The sequence below is a fragment of the Balearica regulorum genome, chromosome 14 (genome assembly GCF_011004875.1).
Source record: "Balearica regulorum gibbericeps isolate bBalReg1 chromosome 14, bBalReg1.pri, whole genome shotgun sequence".
NCBI lineage: Eukaryota > Metazoa > Chordata > Aves > Gruiformes > Gruidae > Balearica > Balearica regulorum.
The window spans coordinates 15,920,628-15,938,005 of record NC_046197.1 but is presented as its reverse complement, the minus strand read 5'-3'; the positions used below and the strand labels follow the sequence as shown (position 1 = coordinate 15,938,005).

At 41.8% G+C, this 17,378-nt stretch overlaps 2 protein-coding genes across 5 annotated transcripts in view; both read right to left on the bottom strand.

The window, feature by feature from the left end:
- Nucleotides 1-17,378, bottom strand: part of HNRNPH1 (heterogeneous nuclear ribonucleoprotein H1) — a 301,642-nt gene that overhangs the window by 51,979 nt on the left and 232,285 nt on the right. The gene's annotated exons all lie outside the window — the stretch shown is intronic.
- Nucleotides 1-17,378, bottom strand: part of ADAMTS2 (ADAM metallopeptidase with thrombospondin type 1 motif 2) — a 264,477-nt gene that overhangs the window by 47,516 nt on the left and 199,583 nt on the right. For all 4 annotated transcript variants that reach the window (XM_075766937.1, XM_075766936.1, XM_075766938.1 and 1 more), the window contains 2 exons: nt 14,021-14,223; nt 2,883-2,966 (listed from right to left, as the gene is read on the bottom strand). In XM_075766937.1, the coding sequence (XP_075623052.1) occupies nt 2,883-2,966; nt 14,021-14,223 (287 nt within the window). The remainder of the gene's footprint in view (nt 1-2,882; nt 2,967-14,020; nt 14,224-17,378) is intronic.

Here is a 17,378-nt window from a genome sequence, read left to right as displayed (position 1 = left end):
TTGCCCCTGAAGTAATTTCAACATGTGATCACCAAGGAACATCTTCCATTTTCTCATCTTACCAGGGCAACTAATGCAATTACTGAAATTATTGAAACTTTTCAATGTACAGTTGCCTATGTTTGAAAATATTAAAAAATAAGTACATTTCAAGGAATGGAGTACCTTCAAGCAAGAACCACTGAAAAGCTGGTTGCTATGCAACTCAAGTATTGTCCATATTATTCTTATCAACAAATGACATATTGTATAAAATAATATAATCCTCTTTAAAAAAAACCAACACACAATACAGTAAAAGGCTGTTCAGGGGTGGAGAACTGGCAATAGCTCAGAGGGCTGTCATAAACCTGACTCTGATGGTACATACTTCATCAATTACAGAGCCATAATGTAATTATTATGATTATTTAAATGGCACCCTTGATAATATAATAAATTGCCTACAATGAAGCAAATGAATCTGAAGATATCAGCTACATGCTTTCAGAAGAAATGCTTACTCAAACAAGACTGGGACAATATTTTCATGTTGTGAACTCAACCCAGTTGCTTCATTCATGCACTGCCTTGACTTGTACACGTGCCCTTCCTTTTATGATGTACTTTGAATGTATCTTCCTAAAAATTGTTAGTGCTGATGTGTTTTAGTGGGATAGTAACATATCGAAGGCTTTGTTCTAATTCCTCAGAACAGGTTCAGAAAGTAAGAACTATACACCTTTCCTCTCAGCATTTCCACAGCTAAATAATCCCAACCCTTCGAAGAGAAACCTCCTCACCTTCTACTCCCTGGTACTAGTCATCCGATCAGAAGCTTTAAAAATATGAACATAAAAAATTGTATTCTCAAAAAGCCAGGGCATGCAGGCCCCCACACCATCAGGTGGACGAGCTCTGAAATGACTGATACCTTTCACATTCACTTTTTTCAGAAAGCCATAAATTGTCTTTCATGTATATAAGGATCAGATACAGAAATGTAAGAAAAATTATCTTCATGGTTATTTAGGGCAAGCTTGTGATTTTAGAATTATTCCATTTTATGCCCTGCTGAAAGCAGCAGGATAACTCAGGAACTACAACATCGTCCACTGCAGATTATGGATCTAGAATCCAGCAGTAGACTATCCACAAGCAGATGACATAGTGCTACCTGCACAGCTATTTTTGTGATGTGGCCAAAGACCCACCAAGAAGTGAAGGTTTTTGCACTCCACCCCACTCTTCTCTCTAAAGAAGATTAATATGAAACTGATAACTTTCAAATTATCAATAGACAATGCTTTATTCTTCACAAGGAAATAAAGATTCTTAAGGTGAAATGAGGTCTGCTGTATGTATTGTCTGATGGCACATCAGAAAAAGAGCAGAAGTTATCAGAGTTCAGACTACTGGTGCAGATCTATAGAGCTAAAGATGGACAAGAATAACAATTATGAAATACTTATGAAGAAAGGACAGCTAAGAAGTGACTAGCCCATGTGCTAATTCTGTTGGCTTCTACCACTACTGCAATATCAGAATTTTTTGAGAATTATTAGTCAATCTGCAATCCCTCAAATTGCTGTCATTACAGCAATCACAAGGATATTTCATTTATTTTGTAACTTAATGTTAACTATATACACCATGAACTTTCGATCACAAAATGGCAAATGTGACCTTTTTAACCTTTTATTTTAGGACATGCATCTGATTAAGCTTATCCAAAACACTTAACTACATCATCATCTACCTCACTGCAGGAAAAGCAGAGACGGATCGGTGTGTTTAGTTCAGATGGGGAAGCTCAAACAGAACAATTTATCCCAAATTCAGGTAACTGGTCTCCAGCAGAGTCCAGACTAAAACTCAGAGCTCCCTCACTTGTACAAGGGAGGAAAATTCTTAGGTGGTGTCGAGCCAGGTAAACTGGTGAATGTCAGTGGAGCTTCACCGCTGGCACCGTCTGCGCTGGCTCTTCACTGACATTTCACTGCATTTCAGCAGCTTGCATACAGCTTGCATGCACGGAGCCTTCCAGAACCCAGGTTTATTACGTGGACATGCAAATGCCAGCAACTCTGGTCACAGAAATGTATATTAGATTTCAACGCTCTGCTCTGAGCAGCTGGGCATGCTCAAAGAGAGCACTAAAATCGCATGTCATTAACCAAAGCATTCATCAACATACTTGAAACGCCCTGTTCCTGTTTCCATGGAATTTGATGTTGATTTGGCAAAAATAGGACACAGGTACTGAACAGTTCAATACTTTTGAAAACCATTTACCATTTAATTCCTCTTTACTGGAGTTTTGCCTGTAGAGTAACCCCTTCCATAGAAACAGCAAGAGAGAAAGAACACTTGGTATTCTTAATTACAGATTTGATCTGCAGAGCTCTTGTCTTCTGGCCCCTGTCCCACAGAACTCGCACTTAACTTTAAGCACATGTGTAGTCCCACTAATGTTAAGCACAAGTTTAAATGAGTTCTTGGAATGAGGCCGTAGCCCTGAGCATCTTGCAGAACTGATCTTGTGTTTATTGTTACTTACATACAGCTCTATCACAACACCTCGTGTTTTCTTTAGGAACTAAAATGTTCACTACCTTTCATGGATTATTTCAAACACATCTGAAAAGATAGACTGCCAGAGCTAAGCAGCAACTTAAAATAACACAGGGAAAACCTGGAAGAAATTGAAATTATTTCAAATGTGAAGTTCAAGTGATAAATAAATATATATAAACATAAAAGTTGTTTATATTCATAGACTGGTAAGGACAATGTCTGAATTAAAATACAAAACCGATACATGTCACGAGTAACTACATTGTTCATAAAAGAATGAAGTTCAGAGATATTGATATCCTCCACTTAAATTAACCTTTACTTACCTTGCCGTAGCTGAGCAGGATTATCCTCACCAAGACAACGTTAATGTGAGCACCCAGAGACTCATCATGATAAATTTCGTTAACCTGCAAAAGAGTTCAGCACTTTAACCACGGTATTGGCAACAAGTAACTATGAAAGCAGTGATACAGCAGTACCTTTTATGCACTGTCATTAAGCCAAAGATCACTTTGTGATCATATATAATAGGGGGAAAATTCCACCAATGCAAAAGGGAATGTTTTCATTCTAAACTCTGTTGTAGCCTCCCAACAGGCCATAATTCAGGAAATCATTTAAAATCAACACATCCTCAGAGACTTCATATTAACAGGTACTTAAGTGCCAGCCTAAATGGGCTTACACGTATCATGGTGTACCTCCGTGGTGCAGCTGAGCTCATCTAACAGCTACTGTTGCTAAGAAGAAAGATTCCCTGCGCCTCCCTACCTCATCCCAGCTGTGTGTGCCTGCTCTAATCCAAGCAAAATCCTGAATAGCTCTCTGCCGGGCAAGTGGGGAAGGGGACGAGTGAGCAGAAGGACAGGACACCTCTCTCCTGCGAGCCATTTGCTGGACCGGCTCAGCTGCACCCCGTAACTCTTCCATCTGGGACCCATCACATCACACTCTGACAGGAGGATATACCTCCCTCAAAAAGCATGGTCGGCCACACGGGCTGGCTTTATTGTGTGTCAGAACTAATCAATGTTAAACTTTGCAAGCAGAACAAAAGCTACAAAACGCCAGCAAATTAAAAACCGTCTTTTTTAATACTAGAGCTACATAACTGAACGTGCTTACAGGGAAATCACCCTAGGAACACTGAAAAATGAACTGTAAATATTTAGAGTGGAGAATTAAATGTGGATGTGTAAAGATTACTTAGGAAACACTGCTACAAGCAAGCTACGCAAACATTAACTGTTAAGGAGGCTGATTTAGGTATTCTGTGATGAAGACTACATAAGACTCAGCCAAATGGCAAGGGTTTAGCTTTACAAATTAGAAAAGGCAGATGAGATTCCCCGCAAGGCGAGTGTCTTTCCTAACGCCTCCTTCCCTTGGTAAAGGTTGCACCAAACTGGACTGCTTTGCTGGCTGACTGGACTGCTTTGCTGGCTGGACCTAAATTTCATTTATTCCTTCAAAATAGATTAATTACTACAAGCTAATAAGTAACTTTCAGAAAACCTTTCATTAGAAACATAGTAAATAACGTCCTGTTTCTTCAATCAGCCCTAGTTTTAATGGCCCATCTTTTATCTCTGTAAAAATCATTAAAACTAAATACATCAGCATAGATTTTGCTAAGCAATCCCCACTGACATTTTAAAGTGAATTTTAATTCATTTTATCAGTATTTTTTGATATAAGAGCCTAATTTTATGCCTGGTAAAAGTCCAAGTTTTCAAAAGTCCTGAGCATCCTGTGCTGATGGTTGGGAGACGGTGTGGCTGAACCGCGGCTCCAGAGCAAACTCAGACCCCGCAGGGCGTCTGCCCAGGCACCTGGGGAATGTCCCCTGGGATGCTCGGGATCCAGGCTCTCTGATCTTTCGCTGGAAGATGGTGGGTGAGCAGCCACGAGCTTTATTACAGTGTAAAGTAGATCTGTTCAGATCTGCTTGGTAAACAATACCTCTGGAAATTAGATCGTTTATTTACACGTCTAAATAAGATTTTAGAAAACTAACTTTATGTTCCTGCATTTAAAAAAATCTTTTACTTCTGCTTTGAGGACCATTACTGAACACAGATTATAAAGAGGTAAGATATAAACACACATTTTGCTTTACAAAAATTCTTTCACCCAGGAAAAAGACCCTTGCATGTTGTCAAGGGAGGCAGGGATATTAATTTGCCTCACTCTTTGTGCAGTGGGAAGAGGATGCATCGAGGATAGGAGGCTGAAATAAGCTGTAAATTACCTATACGTGAAATGAGTACTGAACAAAACCTCCTGCGTATAGAGGACAGTAAACACAGCATATAAATAAGTATTTAATTAGTTCATAAAGCATAATCCAAATTGCTGCACACCGCTCTCTCATTAACTTCCAGAATTTAACCTAAGCCTCTTTTTACAATAGTTGAGTAACAGAACAACCCTATCACTGTTGCGTGCCAAAATGAAACTTGGCTCGAAAACGTTGATGGAACAGAATGGAAACACTGTTTGACTGTTCATGCAAATGACATCTAACAAACAAACTGTGAATGAACAGAAAGCATGAGCACTGTAAAAAGCTGCTCGGTTCTCTTGGGATACTGGATTTTCTGCAAGACAGTGGGTCAATTCAAAGCTCTGGGTCTTGGTTTCATTAATAAGGATGAGTCCAACCCCTCTTCACACAGCAGCTGAACTGAACCCTCTGCACCTTTCTCTAAGCTAAACTGTGCCTTTACTAGTAGTGTCTCACTGCACATAGATAATACGCTGAAAGAGATGCTCTTCTTTTTTTCAGCATGGCCTAAATTGCACCTGTTTGTTTCAGGAAGTTATTAAAGATACGAGATTCAAGTGACTGAATGTCCTGCTCTCAAACGTTCAGGAAAAGTGCACACACCGAAAGGGCCTCCACAATCCCTAGCTCAGGTTCTCCAAATTTCCACCTGCCATTTCAACAGGAAAGCAGAATTAAGCTACTGCAGTTTGATGTATAGGGCATATACATGTATGTTCAGAAGTCTGTAATAAATACACACGGGCGTGAACATGATTTCATAGTACTTTCACAGCACTGCATCTCCAGGTACTTCAAGTAGGACATCCTGGTTCGTATCAACACAAGAAAAATCAGAGTCCATCTCCTGCTGTTCTTAGATCAGTAAGTCTAAAATTATGTTGCTGTGTAGAAAAAGGAAGTACACAGAGACCATCCCAAAATGACAGCTCCGGAACTGAAGGCAGTGAATGCATTAAATCTTCTTAGATGTCCTGCAGTGATTCAGCATTTATAGACGGTGATGAAGAAGGCTGGGTAAATCTAAGGAATTCAAAGCATGGCGGAATACTATAAAGAGACTTTCATCAAGCTATTGTAGGTCACAAACTATTTTGGGATAACTTTGGTTTATTTTTCAGGGATATTTCAATCAAAGCAAAATATGCATTTCTGTTTAAAGTTTCTGTTTAGAAATCAGGCTGGCACAGATTGGTTCTACATAAGAAAAATAAAGACTTTTTTTTTTTTTTTCTGTCCCCTCTCTGCTTATTTTCTAATTCTTCTGCCCTGAACGAGTTTCAAGCCAGCACAGTAAGCACGTAGAATACATCAAAAAACCCAACTAAAGACAAGCTAAGCATCTGTGAGATGCATCATGCCTTGTAAAAGAAGCACTACAAAGTTTTTATCATTGAGCAAAGCAGGGCCCAATCCTAAAAGGGAATTTTGACAACTGCTGTAACACAAATAGTAATAACAGCCTGCAGTTTTGCTAGTCTTGGTGCAGAGCAGCTTACCTGCTGATCTGGCTGGCAGGATTTATAGGGAAAGTCAGGTGGTTCCCTGAAGCTCTAATTAAACCAATGCGCAATAGGAGAAAGAATGATCTGCATATTTTGGCAAACCATGGGCAATCTCGGTCATGCAGTTTGAAGGAGTTCCCAGCCTTGCAAAGTTTGTTAGTATCTGCTCTGCAAATGACAGCCCACTTCATCACATCACGGGTCCATCCCGCTGAACCAGAAATCATCGTGGCTGAGTTCATCCCGAGGCGCACCCTCTGCGGCTCCACGCGCTGCACCATACGGTTGGGTAAGCACCACTTCCTCAGGCTCCCGGAGCACACACCCCTGATGGACATCTAATAGCTTCAACCTCTGGCTACCATCAACCTCAAACAGATCTGACCCAGCTACAGCGGCCATCAGAGGGACATATCTAACCCTTTGGAGAGGGCACAATACAAGATGCAGTTTATGCATCTGGCTTTTCAGCCACCACAAATTGCTTATCCATCCAACCCCATTAGGCTGCTCTTTGATCACCCAACATCCTTATGTAACTACTGTTGCACAAACTACCGATGGGTACGTGCTCTCGGGCAGAGCGGGGACCACGTGTGGATCTCTGCCAGAGTGATACGGAGGAGCTGGAGAGCATCAGCGCTTTCCCCGTGGGATGGCAGAGCTCCTGGCAAGCCATTGTTTCAGCCCAGGCCGAGATGCAGCTCATTCATCAGATCATAATTATCTGCAGCAAAGCTTTGGTGCCTGGTGGGCATCCAGTGATTGTCTATTTCTGTAAGGAGTGGCTGGTTTGAATTACAGAATAGGAACCAGAAATGTCATGGTGGATACTGAGCACAAACTTTTGTAATCTGACCCTCCCAAAAGCGTTCCCCTCTCACTTTATTTTTCTGTGTTCCCACTTCAAACACCACTATTCTCTTCTATTTTCATCACCTCCTTTATGCTTTTGAAGATCCCAAACTAACATTTCTAGCATTCCCAAAGCTCCATCTTAATCCCACAGGAATAACATTACATCAATTCCTCGGGTGGATAAACTATGGTCACATAGAAAGTCATCAGGCAAAATCCAGGGCTCCCAGTCTCCCTTTCTAGTCCTTACAAGGTATTTCCTCATTTCCTCAGAGAGGAACTCTTTTTTTCTGAAATCTTGGTGGAGCATCACAAGATAAAAAGAATAAAGAAAGCACACAACACACATGAAACTTAAAGGTCAAACTGTGATCTCAGATTTGGAAAACATCTATCATTCTGCTCAAAACCACAGTCAACAGGCAGTTTTAGAAGAGCTTGGCAATGTCCATTTCGAAACAGAGATAAGAATCTGGCATTTTGTATGCAAATACGAGCCTGAGTCCTGATTTACCTTCCCTGGTGTGAGAATCAGTAGATGTTACCAAATCCAAGTTAGCTGCTTCTGATCAAAATGAAAAACATTCCTCAGAGCAGATGTGTTGGCAAGGCACTAGGTAGCTTCATGTTACGGGTCTCTATCTCATCTTCAACTGTAACATTGGCTTTACAAAGGTCATAGACTTTGTTTTCTGACTTCATGACTAATTTATTTTCCTTAGTTCCTCCCTCAGGCTCTTGGAACTCCTCATTCTTGCCCACAAACCACTGCTCTGAGAAGTTTCTCTAAACACTATAAATTACCTTTGCCCCGAAAGACTTAGTATTTGCTGAATTAATGTCTCAAGATCACTTTAATAAAATCAACGATAGTATCATAAAATAATTAAGCAGATTCATTTATTCTGTTAATACAAGAGACAGGGGTGTGGTGTCAATGCGATAAATACGGTGACCTCTTCAAATCTAAGTGGTTTGGTTAAGAAAAGCATCCAACATTTGAAAGCTGATACTAATTATCCATACTCCATCACACAAACCACACTGTCACAACTCAAAAAGTCCCTGACGGCAACATCTATGGCTAAAGTTCATGTTGGTATCTGGAGTAAAGGAAAAATCTTTCATTTATTTGTAATTACCCTCTACCTCAAGGATAGTACCAAAACCAGTGTGATGCTCTGTGCTACGTCCAACGGGGCAGCAAGGCACGTTCCAGTTAATAATAACGAGCAATGCTCCCCCAATTGACACCGGCAATAATACTCCGGTGAAAATGAATAAAACCTGTAAGAGTTCAGAGACGGTATTTCCTGCGGGATCTCCTGAATGCCCAATCACAAGTATAACTTCCACTGTAGTGTGACAATCAAGATAATGAACAAAAATAATCTCCTGAGGCCTCGTCAGAAACTGTTCTTCTCACTAGTCACAGCTACTGGTTTATAATGAACAGTCTAAACGTGGAGTTAACTCACATACATACATTTAAATTTTCAAACAAGCTGTAATTCAACTACTGACAGCTGAAGTCCCTCAGATGAATAGAGCTGGACTTGCATTTCTTAGTTGTGGAACTTCTTAGAGTTAGTTCAGATCTGAAGTGTACATATTGAAATAAACTGATTTGAAATAATGAGTATTGGTGCTTATGAATTATTTAATTTTAAAAAATCCAGTCAATTCTATACTACGGAAATATCCTTCCCATCTAAAAAAAAAAAGTGCTTTTTAGTTTAAAAAGCACAATTCTGAATACAGGGTGCCCCATTATTTCAAAGTATTCAATCATCACTTTCTTTTTAACAGCTTGAATTAGACATGCTTTCAGGTTTTCATCCAACTGCCAGTTAGAAACCGAAGGCATTTCTGCCCTTTCCTCTCATTAAGGACTTGCTGTTCTGTACCCGCAAATCTTCATCCCTCATCAGCCAGAGATATGAAAGCAGAAATCTCAGCTATAAGAGTAGTATCATGTACATCCTATTAAAGAGGACGGATAACACATTCAAAAGTGCCTCAGGGCCACAATTTCAGAGACGTGTAGTGTTGAAAGATGAAGGTGAAAGACTTTGGGGACTTTCCAAAGCCCCCCAGCTGCAAAACTCTCATTGATTTCAGCTATTTAAATGAAAAGTTGTTTAATGTATTTGTTCTGGAGCTGAAGTTTCACTTAAAGTCTGGGAGAGACATAATCCCATGGGCTAATTTTAAAAACTGATTCTCACTGATTTCAAAGGCAGGTAAATACTTGGATAAATCTAGCCCAGAGTGAGGGATAAATCCTATTTAGGGTCTATTTCTCTTTGAAATAATGGCAGTTAGGCACCCACCTACTTTGAGAAGATGGGTTTTAGTATCGCAAGCATTTTGGCCATACATCCATTACAAAGATGTAACAAAGGCTAATCCCTAAATATTGCAGTATCACATCTTTTACATAAAGGATTGGAAATTAAAGAGTTTTGCCCCGAAAAATTGTCCAAAATCAAAAAATGTACATACTTTGTAGGCAAATTCTTCCAAAAATATAAAAGGATGACAACTGTCAGCATTAGAAAATGAGGTAGTTGAGAAATTGAAGAACATTGTGGAGGAAGAAGGACAAAGGATACAAGAAAAAGCTAAAAGAGGGCCTTGCTGGGAAAAAACCCACAATTTGAAGAGGGGCATGAAAGTTGAAGACTTAAAGTCAAGACAGATGGAACCAATACATTCAAAACCATTTGCAACTGAGCTTATTTCATGAGACTTTGCTATTTGGAATGGCCGAAATATTGTAAGATCACATATTCTACCTCTGCCTGTTTAGGAAGTCTGTTTTGGAGATATCCGTCCTGGATGTGGCTAAAAACACAGGACTGTAGAGGCTGAAATATTCATTCTAGTCAATACTGCAGGCCCAGCCAGGTAAATGTACTGGTGAGTCCCAGGTCTGCTGCTCTTCCATAGCAGGCAGCAAATGTCCCACTTAATCCCAAAAACTATTTTAAAGAGGGTTATGAAACCATCAGAGGATTTCAGCCCCAGGGCTGGCTGCCACCAATACCCACTTTAGCTCCCTAACGCCCGTTCAGCACTCTGCTCCTCCTCCCAAAGCATCCTGCAGTGAAATCCTTTTGTTTCCCAAGGAACAAGATAATTGTCCAACACCGCTTCTACCCTTGTGCTTTTCTAATATTTCCCAAACACTTGTACGAGCAGATAAAATCCCTGGGATTTTTAGCCGCCTTCTTGCTGAAATTAAATTACCTTCCACGTTCTTGAGTAAACTGCAAGATACCGCCCAAATATCTCTCCACTGTTGCAATGCTCCTGCATGCTATAAATACAAAGTTAATTTGTGCAATGTGTGGGCTCACGCTTGGAAATGCAGAGGACTGTGCAAGCTAATATCCTTCCCAGGAAAAAACACAGCATGATGTACGAAAGAAAATGGTGCAAGCAAGAAGCAGCCAAGGGTCTCTAAAGAGAAAACAATGGTATATTTTCCAAAGATGGACTGAATGTCCCGATGGTGCTGAGCAGAGAAAAGAGGGGATGTCAAGGGAAACCAGAGTTTTTGTATGAGGAAATGACTGGAGGATGAAAAGGAGGTGGCAAGAGGCCGAGCTCACTGCAGTGAAATGGCTGGCGTACAGTCAGGCGATACGTGGCTGCAGCCCAAAGCGTTAAAAATCCTCTGGCGTCTATCACCATTTGTTTGGGACTGACTTCACTTCCAAACTTTGGGATAAATATTAGCACAACTATTGAAGATAGCCAGGACGCCCGGCCCCTGTTTCTTCTCACTGTATGGCTTTTAGGTGTGGACTCTAACACAGCACTTAAGCAGCACAAAACAGATTTACTAAGTCATTGCACTGGGCTTGAAAAAAATACATTGTTTTGATTGGGTTGATGGTAGGGTTCCACCCAAGATGCCTGGGAAAAGTTAATTAAGGACAACTGCTCATGTCATCACACACAGTGAAATCAAGCAAAGTGGGGAGAAACAGCCATGCTGGGAGTTGCTTCTGGAAAAGTGATGTCACACCTCCAGGAGCTTGGGCATAAGGGAGGATTCACCTGGGATTTATTTCATTCTTGGAACACAGAAATTCAACTATTTGATCACTCTCTTACCTCCAGTAAATACTTCCACTATCATTTTATTTACTTACTATGCATTCTTTGATTTTATCCTTATTACCTTGTTACCCTATGAAGATAATTGATTTTATGCTTAATGCCTTGTTACTGTATGAAGCTAATTGATTACATCCATAAAACCAGCAGGGTACGCACAATCTGATGGTTATGGTAGGATCTTCCACCAGATTTAAAAAGACAGCTGGAATTTTTTGTAGCTGTCTCTTCTTTTTCAGCTACCCTTGGACCTACGCATCTCGATAGAAACATACTGCATACGTGTAACCCCTAACAGCAAGAAACCTTGAGGCTTTTTATATTGGGACCATTTTCTACCAAAAAAACCCCCACCCCAACAACCAGCTACTCAAGGAGGTAGAAGAGAGGACATCGGGGGAGTCGCTGTGTGAATTTCAGCAAAGGAGACCAAAGCAATGGTCTCCACAGACATATGGCTTGCATCCATCTAGTGATGAGGGCAAGAGCTGGAGGAGCTGCCAGCTGGAGTTACACCACCAAGGGGAAGGAGAAGTTCTGCGTTGTGATGTCTCTCAGTACACTGCGGGTCCCCAGCACCTCCTGGTATCTGCAGTAATAAACCCCTCTCACCTCTGGGACAACTCTTGGATGGCTGGAGAAAGAACTGGTTCCCATCACCCATCCCTCTGCTAAAATACAGACTCCAGAAACCAGCTGAGTTTTGAAGAAGGAAAGAACAGGACAACACTGATGACTGCCAAAGACTATCCAGAGCCTCCTCGAGTGGCTTTGTGGACTTCAAACAGCTCCTCGTATTTGGACACAAGGCAAAGGACACATCCTCAGTCCCCAAAAGACATGTTTCCACCTCAGATCTGCCAACAGAACAACTACTGCCTATGCCAGGAGCTGCTACAGCCCTGTGGGTATGGTTACACAGGCTGCACTTTCTAAACCACTTGCAGAGACAGCAAGCTTAAGAGTTGTTATTTCTTACAATTTGTGTGTTGGATGGTTTGCTAAAATTAGGAAAAAGTATATTCCAGAGCTGGAACATTTATGGCTTCTTTACCATTACTGTATATTTTAATTCTTAAAAATAGATTTAAGTGACATGATCAGTAAAGAGTCCTGTTTAATCTGTCTCAGCCTGTTTGCCACACTCTTGGTTTGTCCTGTTTGGCTTGTTAATTTAGAGATGTATAAAACCATCTGTTTCACTGTAGACTTTGTTTTAAGCCTCAGAGGAAACAAACCACACAAATAAATGAAATTCACTATGTCATTTCTGTTAGAATATATGTATTTACAGCCATCAGAGCAGACACTAAGTACCCTGTAACTCTAATGTTAGTGCAGATTTTTAATTGTTTACAATACAGTTATAGAAAGTCAGTGCAACTGAATTTATATCGCACAAGGGATTTTCTTAAATTGTATTCTGCCTCTCATTTAAAGTGAAAAACAGTGACATTCTACACATGGTTAAAAGAATGTAATAAAGAAAGAGAAAAACAAGCTTTGTAGTTAAAAAAATGTATCTTGGAAGAAATACATCCCAGGGAAATGTACCTAACACCCTGGATTGATGTCCATATATCTGCCTCTATGGTGTGTTATGCCAAGAAGTCACCTACAGACACTCATCCTCTCGACATGACTGTAAACTTCAGCAGTCACACTCTTTATGTCAAAACCAGAGCAGACCTACCATGTTTTACTCAACAATATTTCCCTAAGAACACACAATCACTGAACCTAAAGATTTTACAGAAGTATGTTTTATCGAGAAGAGACTCCTGTTCCAGATGAGAATGAGAAGGAAGAAAGTCATCCCCAGATGAGTTGCCTGTGAGGGGGGTTGCCACTCACTTCCATTTTTTGGCCAGAAGAATAAAATGTATTTTGATTTTGAACTATAATAGAGATGATTTTTCAAAACTTGATCCTTTTCCCACAAAATAGAGTCCTTGCTTACTGACTGGGGTACTAGAGGGCTGCTGTGTCTGCTGCACTGCTATTTAGAAAGAAAAAATGGTTCTTTCAAATCTAATATTCTCTAGCATTTCCTTTCATCACTACTACATTATATAGTCTGTTGCACAGACAATGGTTCTGAAGATTAAATATTTGACTAAGGAAACCTAAAGATGTCAGTCATGGAGTAAATACTAAATCAATTTAGGAAAGTTCAGCGATATACTGCATAACATTTTACTAGGGGTGAACAAGGAGTAGGTAGGTGGCCTGGGACCTAAAGTGGTTGTCGAGGAATCAAAGAGTTTAACTGAGTAGTTTTAAAAATGTATAAGCCAATCGAAGTTTCTAATAGAACCTTATTTGAAGACAGCTCTCCAAACCACGTTTTTCAGCAGGGAGCTTAGGTTAAGGGAATGTACATCTAAAACGTAATGACTTCCAAGAACCTAGCCCCTGACCCTGTGCCCCCAGCCACGGAAGCACATAAGCAGGACTTTGAACATTTTAACAGCCCCACAGTCAGCTTCTTCCTTGGCCCTTTTTTCTTCTTTTCCTTCTCTCCTTTTGGTTTTTCTGAAAGTGGCCTGGATTTTCCTCCTAGAATTATTTTATCTCCTGCCATATGAAACATCTGTTATGTCTTATTCCAAAGGCTACACCAACCCACATTCACTGTCCTTTCAGTGCCTTCCTGCAGCGCAGTTACCGGGGTTGTACTCACAATGTTCATCAGGGTCAGCAAGTACTTCTGAACATGTTCTTTTCCATGGAACTGAACAACTGAATCATCAACCCCCAGAAGGACTTCAATGTTGTAATCATCGTCCGTCGCATGCCTCCGATAGCGCTGCGTCGATCTATGCACCCGGTCTTCAATAAAGCTCAATGCGCCGTCGAGACTATCCAAATTCGTGAGGTTAGCCACTGAAATCAGAGAGACAAATGAGTTATCAACCAAGAGAGGTTCAGGCTCAGGTCTCGGCTAAGCTGGTATAAATTTGAAGTAGCAGTGTTTGTTATGTTCTGTGTGTTATATAACAGCTTTAGTTTCACTTAATGTCAATTAAAAATGACCTAAATGAGAGAGAAATCTGACCCAAAAGATTTTTACTTTGCAAAGTAAAAGCCATATTTTCTACGGTTAATATTACTTTCTACAAGTAATATTGTGTAATAGACACAAGGCCAAAAGGAGAGCATGTCATATTGATGTCTTGATGAGAAGAATGGAGCTGTTTGCAGTAAAATACTTGTTGCTTAAAAGTCCTTGTAACAAAAATACACTGTTCAGGGGTCTTGTACTACCAAGGATATCCTCCATTTCAGAACCAAAATTAAAGACAGACACCACACTTCAAAATCTGATCTTACTCTCCACAGAATCCTATTTCAAGGCAAGTGCAGTTGCCAGTATAGACTTCTTATATCCAGGGAGGTAGTAACAAACCGATCCCTCCCGCTTCAACACATTAGCCCCTTTCCTAGATACACACATGTAATTCAATAGTAGTGACATGGATCTTCTTTATCGCTACAACTCAGGAACACATTTTAGATATGAAATTAATTAATTTATAGCTACATTCACAATTTTTTTAACAGTTTTTCATCCTTCATTCCCAGTTTGCCATGTCACTTTGCATTATTGTATGTCAAAGACCAGTCCATCCGGCACAACAGTAGCCAACTTTGTTACTAACGATTTGTAATAGTCCCTGTGATACGCAAAGCACGTTCTCTGACAGGATGGGATACAGCTAATGTAGCACCTACATACTAAAAATTAACATGAAGACATGGAATCTTGACATTTCACCCTATAGAACAATGATTAGCATTAATATCACTATTATAATTTGCATTACAAGAGCCCTGGAAGCCTCAGTGAGAACCTCTTGATTTCAGAGAATGTCAGGAAAAGACTTCCTCGGAGACGTGCAGAAAGGCGGCGAGAGCGCTGCAGATTGATTAAAGGCTCCCAGTGCTTAGTTCAGAGAAATATAATAGGAAGCAAAGGGAGGAAGCTAAAGCCATCACTTTCAAAGCAGAAATAAGAAACAAGTCTTGGAAATGTTACAAAAGTGGATTCTCCATCTTCATTTATTGAAGTTTTCACATCAAAACTGGCTGCTTGGGAAGGGACAAATGAGTCATCAGATCACTGGGCTCATTACAAGAACATCTGTGCTCTTACCTTAAGACCACTGCCTTGGGCTGCCGTTTCAGCAGGTCCTGGGCAATGTGCAGCCTGAGCAGAGCCCCCCGCAGCTCCCCGCCACGGTGACAACAACGTACTGACCACTACAGCCTCCGGCTGCCAAAAGAGACGCACACCCGGCCTCCCCGGCCCCCACCACAGCACCCCTCACTGCCCCGTGTTTCAGGCTGTGCCTTGTGCGTGCAAGGCCCCGGTGGTGAGATGCCTGTCTCTGAGCCTCCTAGAAGAGACCTCCAGTCAAAGCACAGTCCCTGAAAGACACATTTGCCTGGGCAGCTTTTTAACATTTCTCCACCAAGCTCCAAGGCCACGCTTGTCACAAGACCCAGAGCTGCAGGCCACTGCACTGCGCTGGCAGAGCTCCCCTCACTCACTGGACAGACAGAAGGTCCCACACGGTGGTCCTACGTTCCCATGGAACCACAACATCCATCTCCCGGGAGGGCAGCGTTTAATGCAACTAATAAGCACAACCACCACGCTCACGTTGCCAGCCTCAAGGTTCCCAGCAGCTTCTGCTCCTGGGGCTGCAAGTTTTTAAAATTAGTCTGGTCAGAATCCATGATTCAGCATGAAAATTCACTCTTCACGCAGAGCCCAGCTGTCACTCCCAGGTTTACTGTGGAGGGGGAACAGGTCTGGCCTTGCAGTGATGGAGACAGCTCTTTATCAGGGCTCCAAACCTGCCAAGCAGCCAGCTCCAGCCCTACCTCATGGTTTGCTCCACTGGGAAAACTTCAGTGTTAATCCTCGTTAGTGCCCAGAAGTAACGACCCAACTATCACAGCAGTCTCGGGGGATTCACTGTGGGACCGTGAGGCAATCACAAGTTCATGATCTATAAGGCAAATCACAATTACTGTAAAATTTGACCATAAATCTTAAAAGCTCTCTGGAAAAGTAAGACCAGGCTGGCAGGGGCTGCAGGTCACGTCCTCTCACTGCTGCTCACAAACCCCACAGTAATCAGCAGCAAGGCCAAAGCTATCAGACCTGCTACCGCAGAGCTGCGGCCGCAGACGGGCGGCTCTGCTGGCTGGGGGTGCTGTTATTTTGGTGGAGGGTTGGCTGTCAAGGTATCTAGAGCTTTTGTGCTTTCATTTCTTTCCCTTATGTGTCAAAGTCAAACTAACTCCTAGTGCAGTATCTTTATTCCTGCTGTGAATAAATCAGCCAGAGGCAAAAGGTGATGCTACCATTCTGCGTTTACCATCCTGCAGTGAAAACTGCCTGTCCTCCATCTCTGCTTCTCACTTCATCACTGTCACACTACAGCCCTCACAGTCCTGCCAGCTCCTGAGAAAACTTATCAGGAGGTTCCCTGGGAGTCATCTCGCTGCCAGTGGGTGCCAACCAACTACTGTAAATTTTGTTTGGAGCATAAAAATTCCCCGCACCCACATTTACCTTCACCCCTCAGGTGTCACCCCCTTGAGACAACATGCCCAGTGGGCACCAGTACCTCTGAGGCACCGACCCGATGTGCTTCCCAGCAGAGAGCGAGCCACATCAGCTCCAGCTGGTGCTGGAATCATCCCAAGACCAGCAGCAGAGCTCAAAACATTTACAACAGGAGCTGCAAGACTTTTGATTCATATCCCGACTTCCCGCCAAGTGTCCTTTCCCAGGAGGCTCTCCTGGGACCAGCAGGGATGCCTCCACACACGGCCTGACCACACATCGCACGGACTCCGCTGCCGGCGCTGCTCTGCCTCTCCGTCTCTTGGGCGATGACTTGCTGGGTTTGCTGGCCCATGCTGTGTTAAACCCCTGCTGGGTTTGCTCCTAACTGACAGCTACATCCAAATGAAATTAATACCTGGATCTTACCAAAGAGGAAGCCAAACAAAGTTGCATCTGT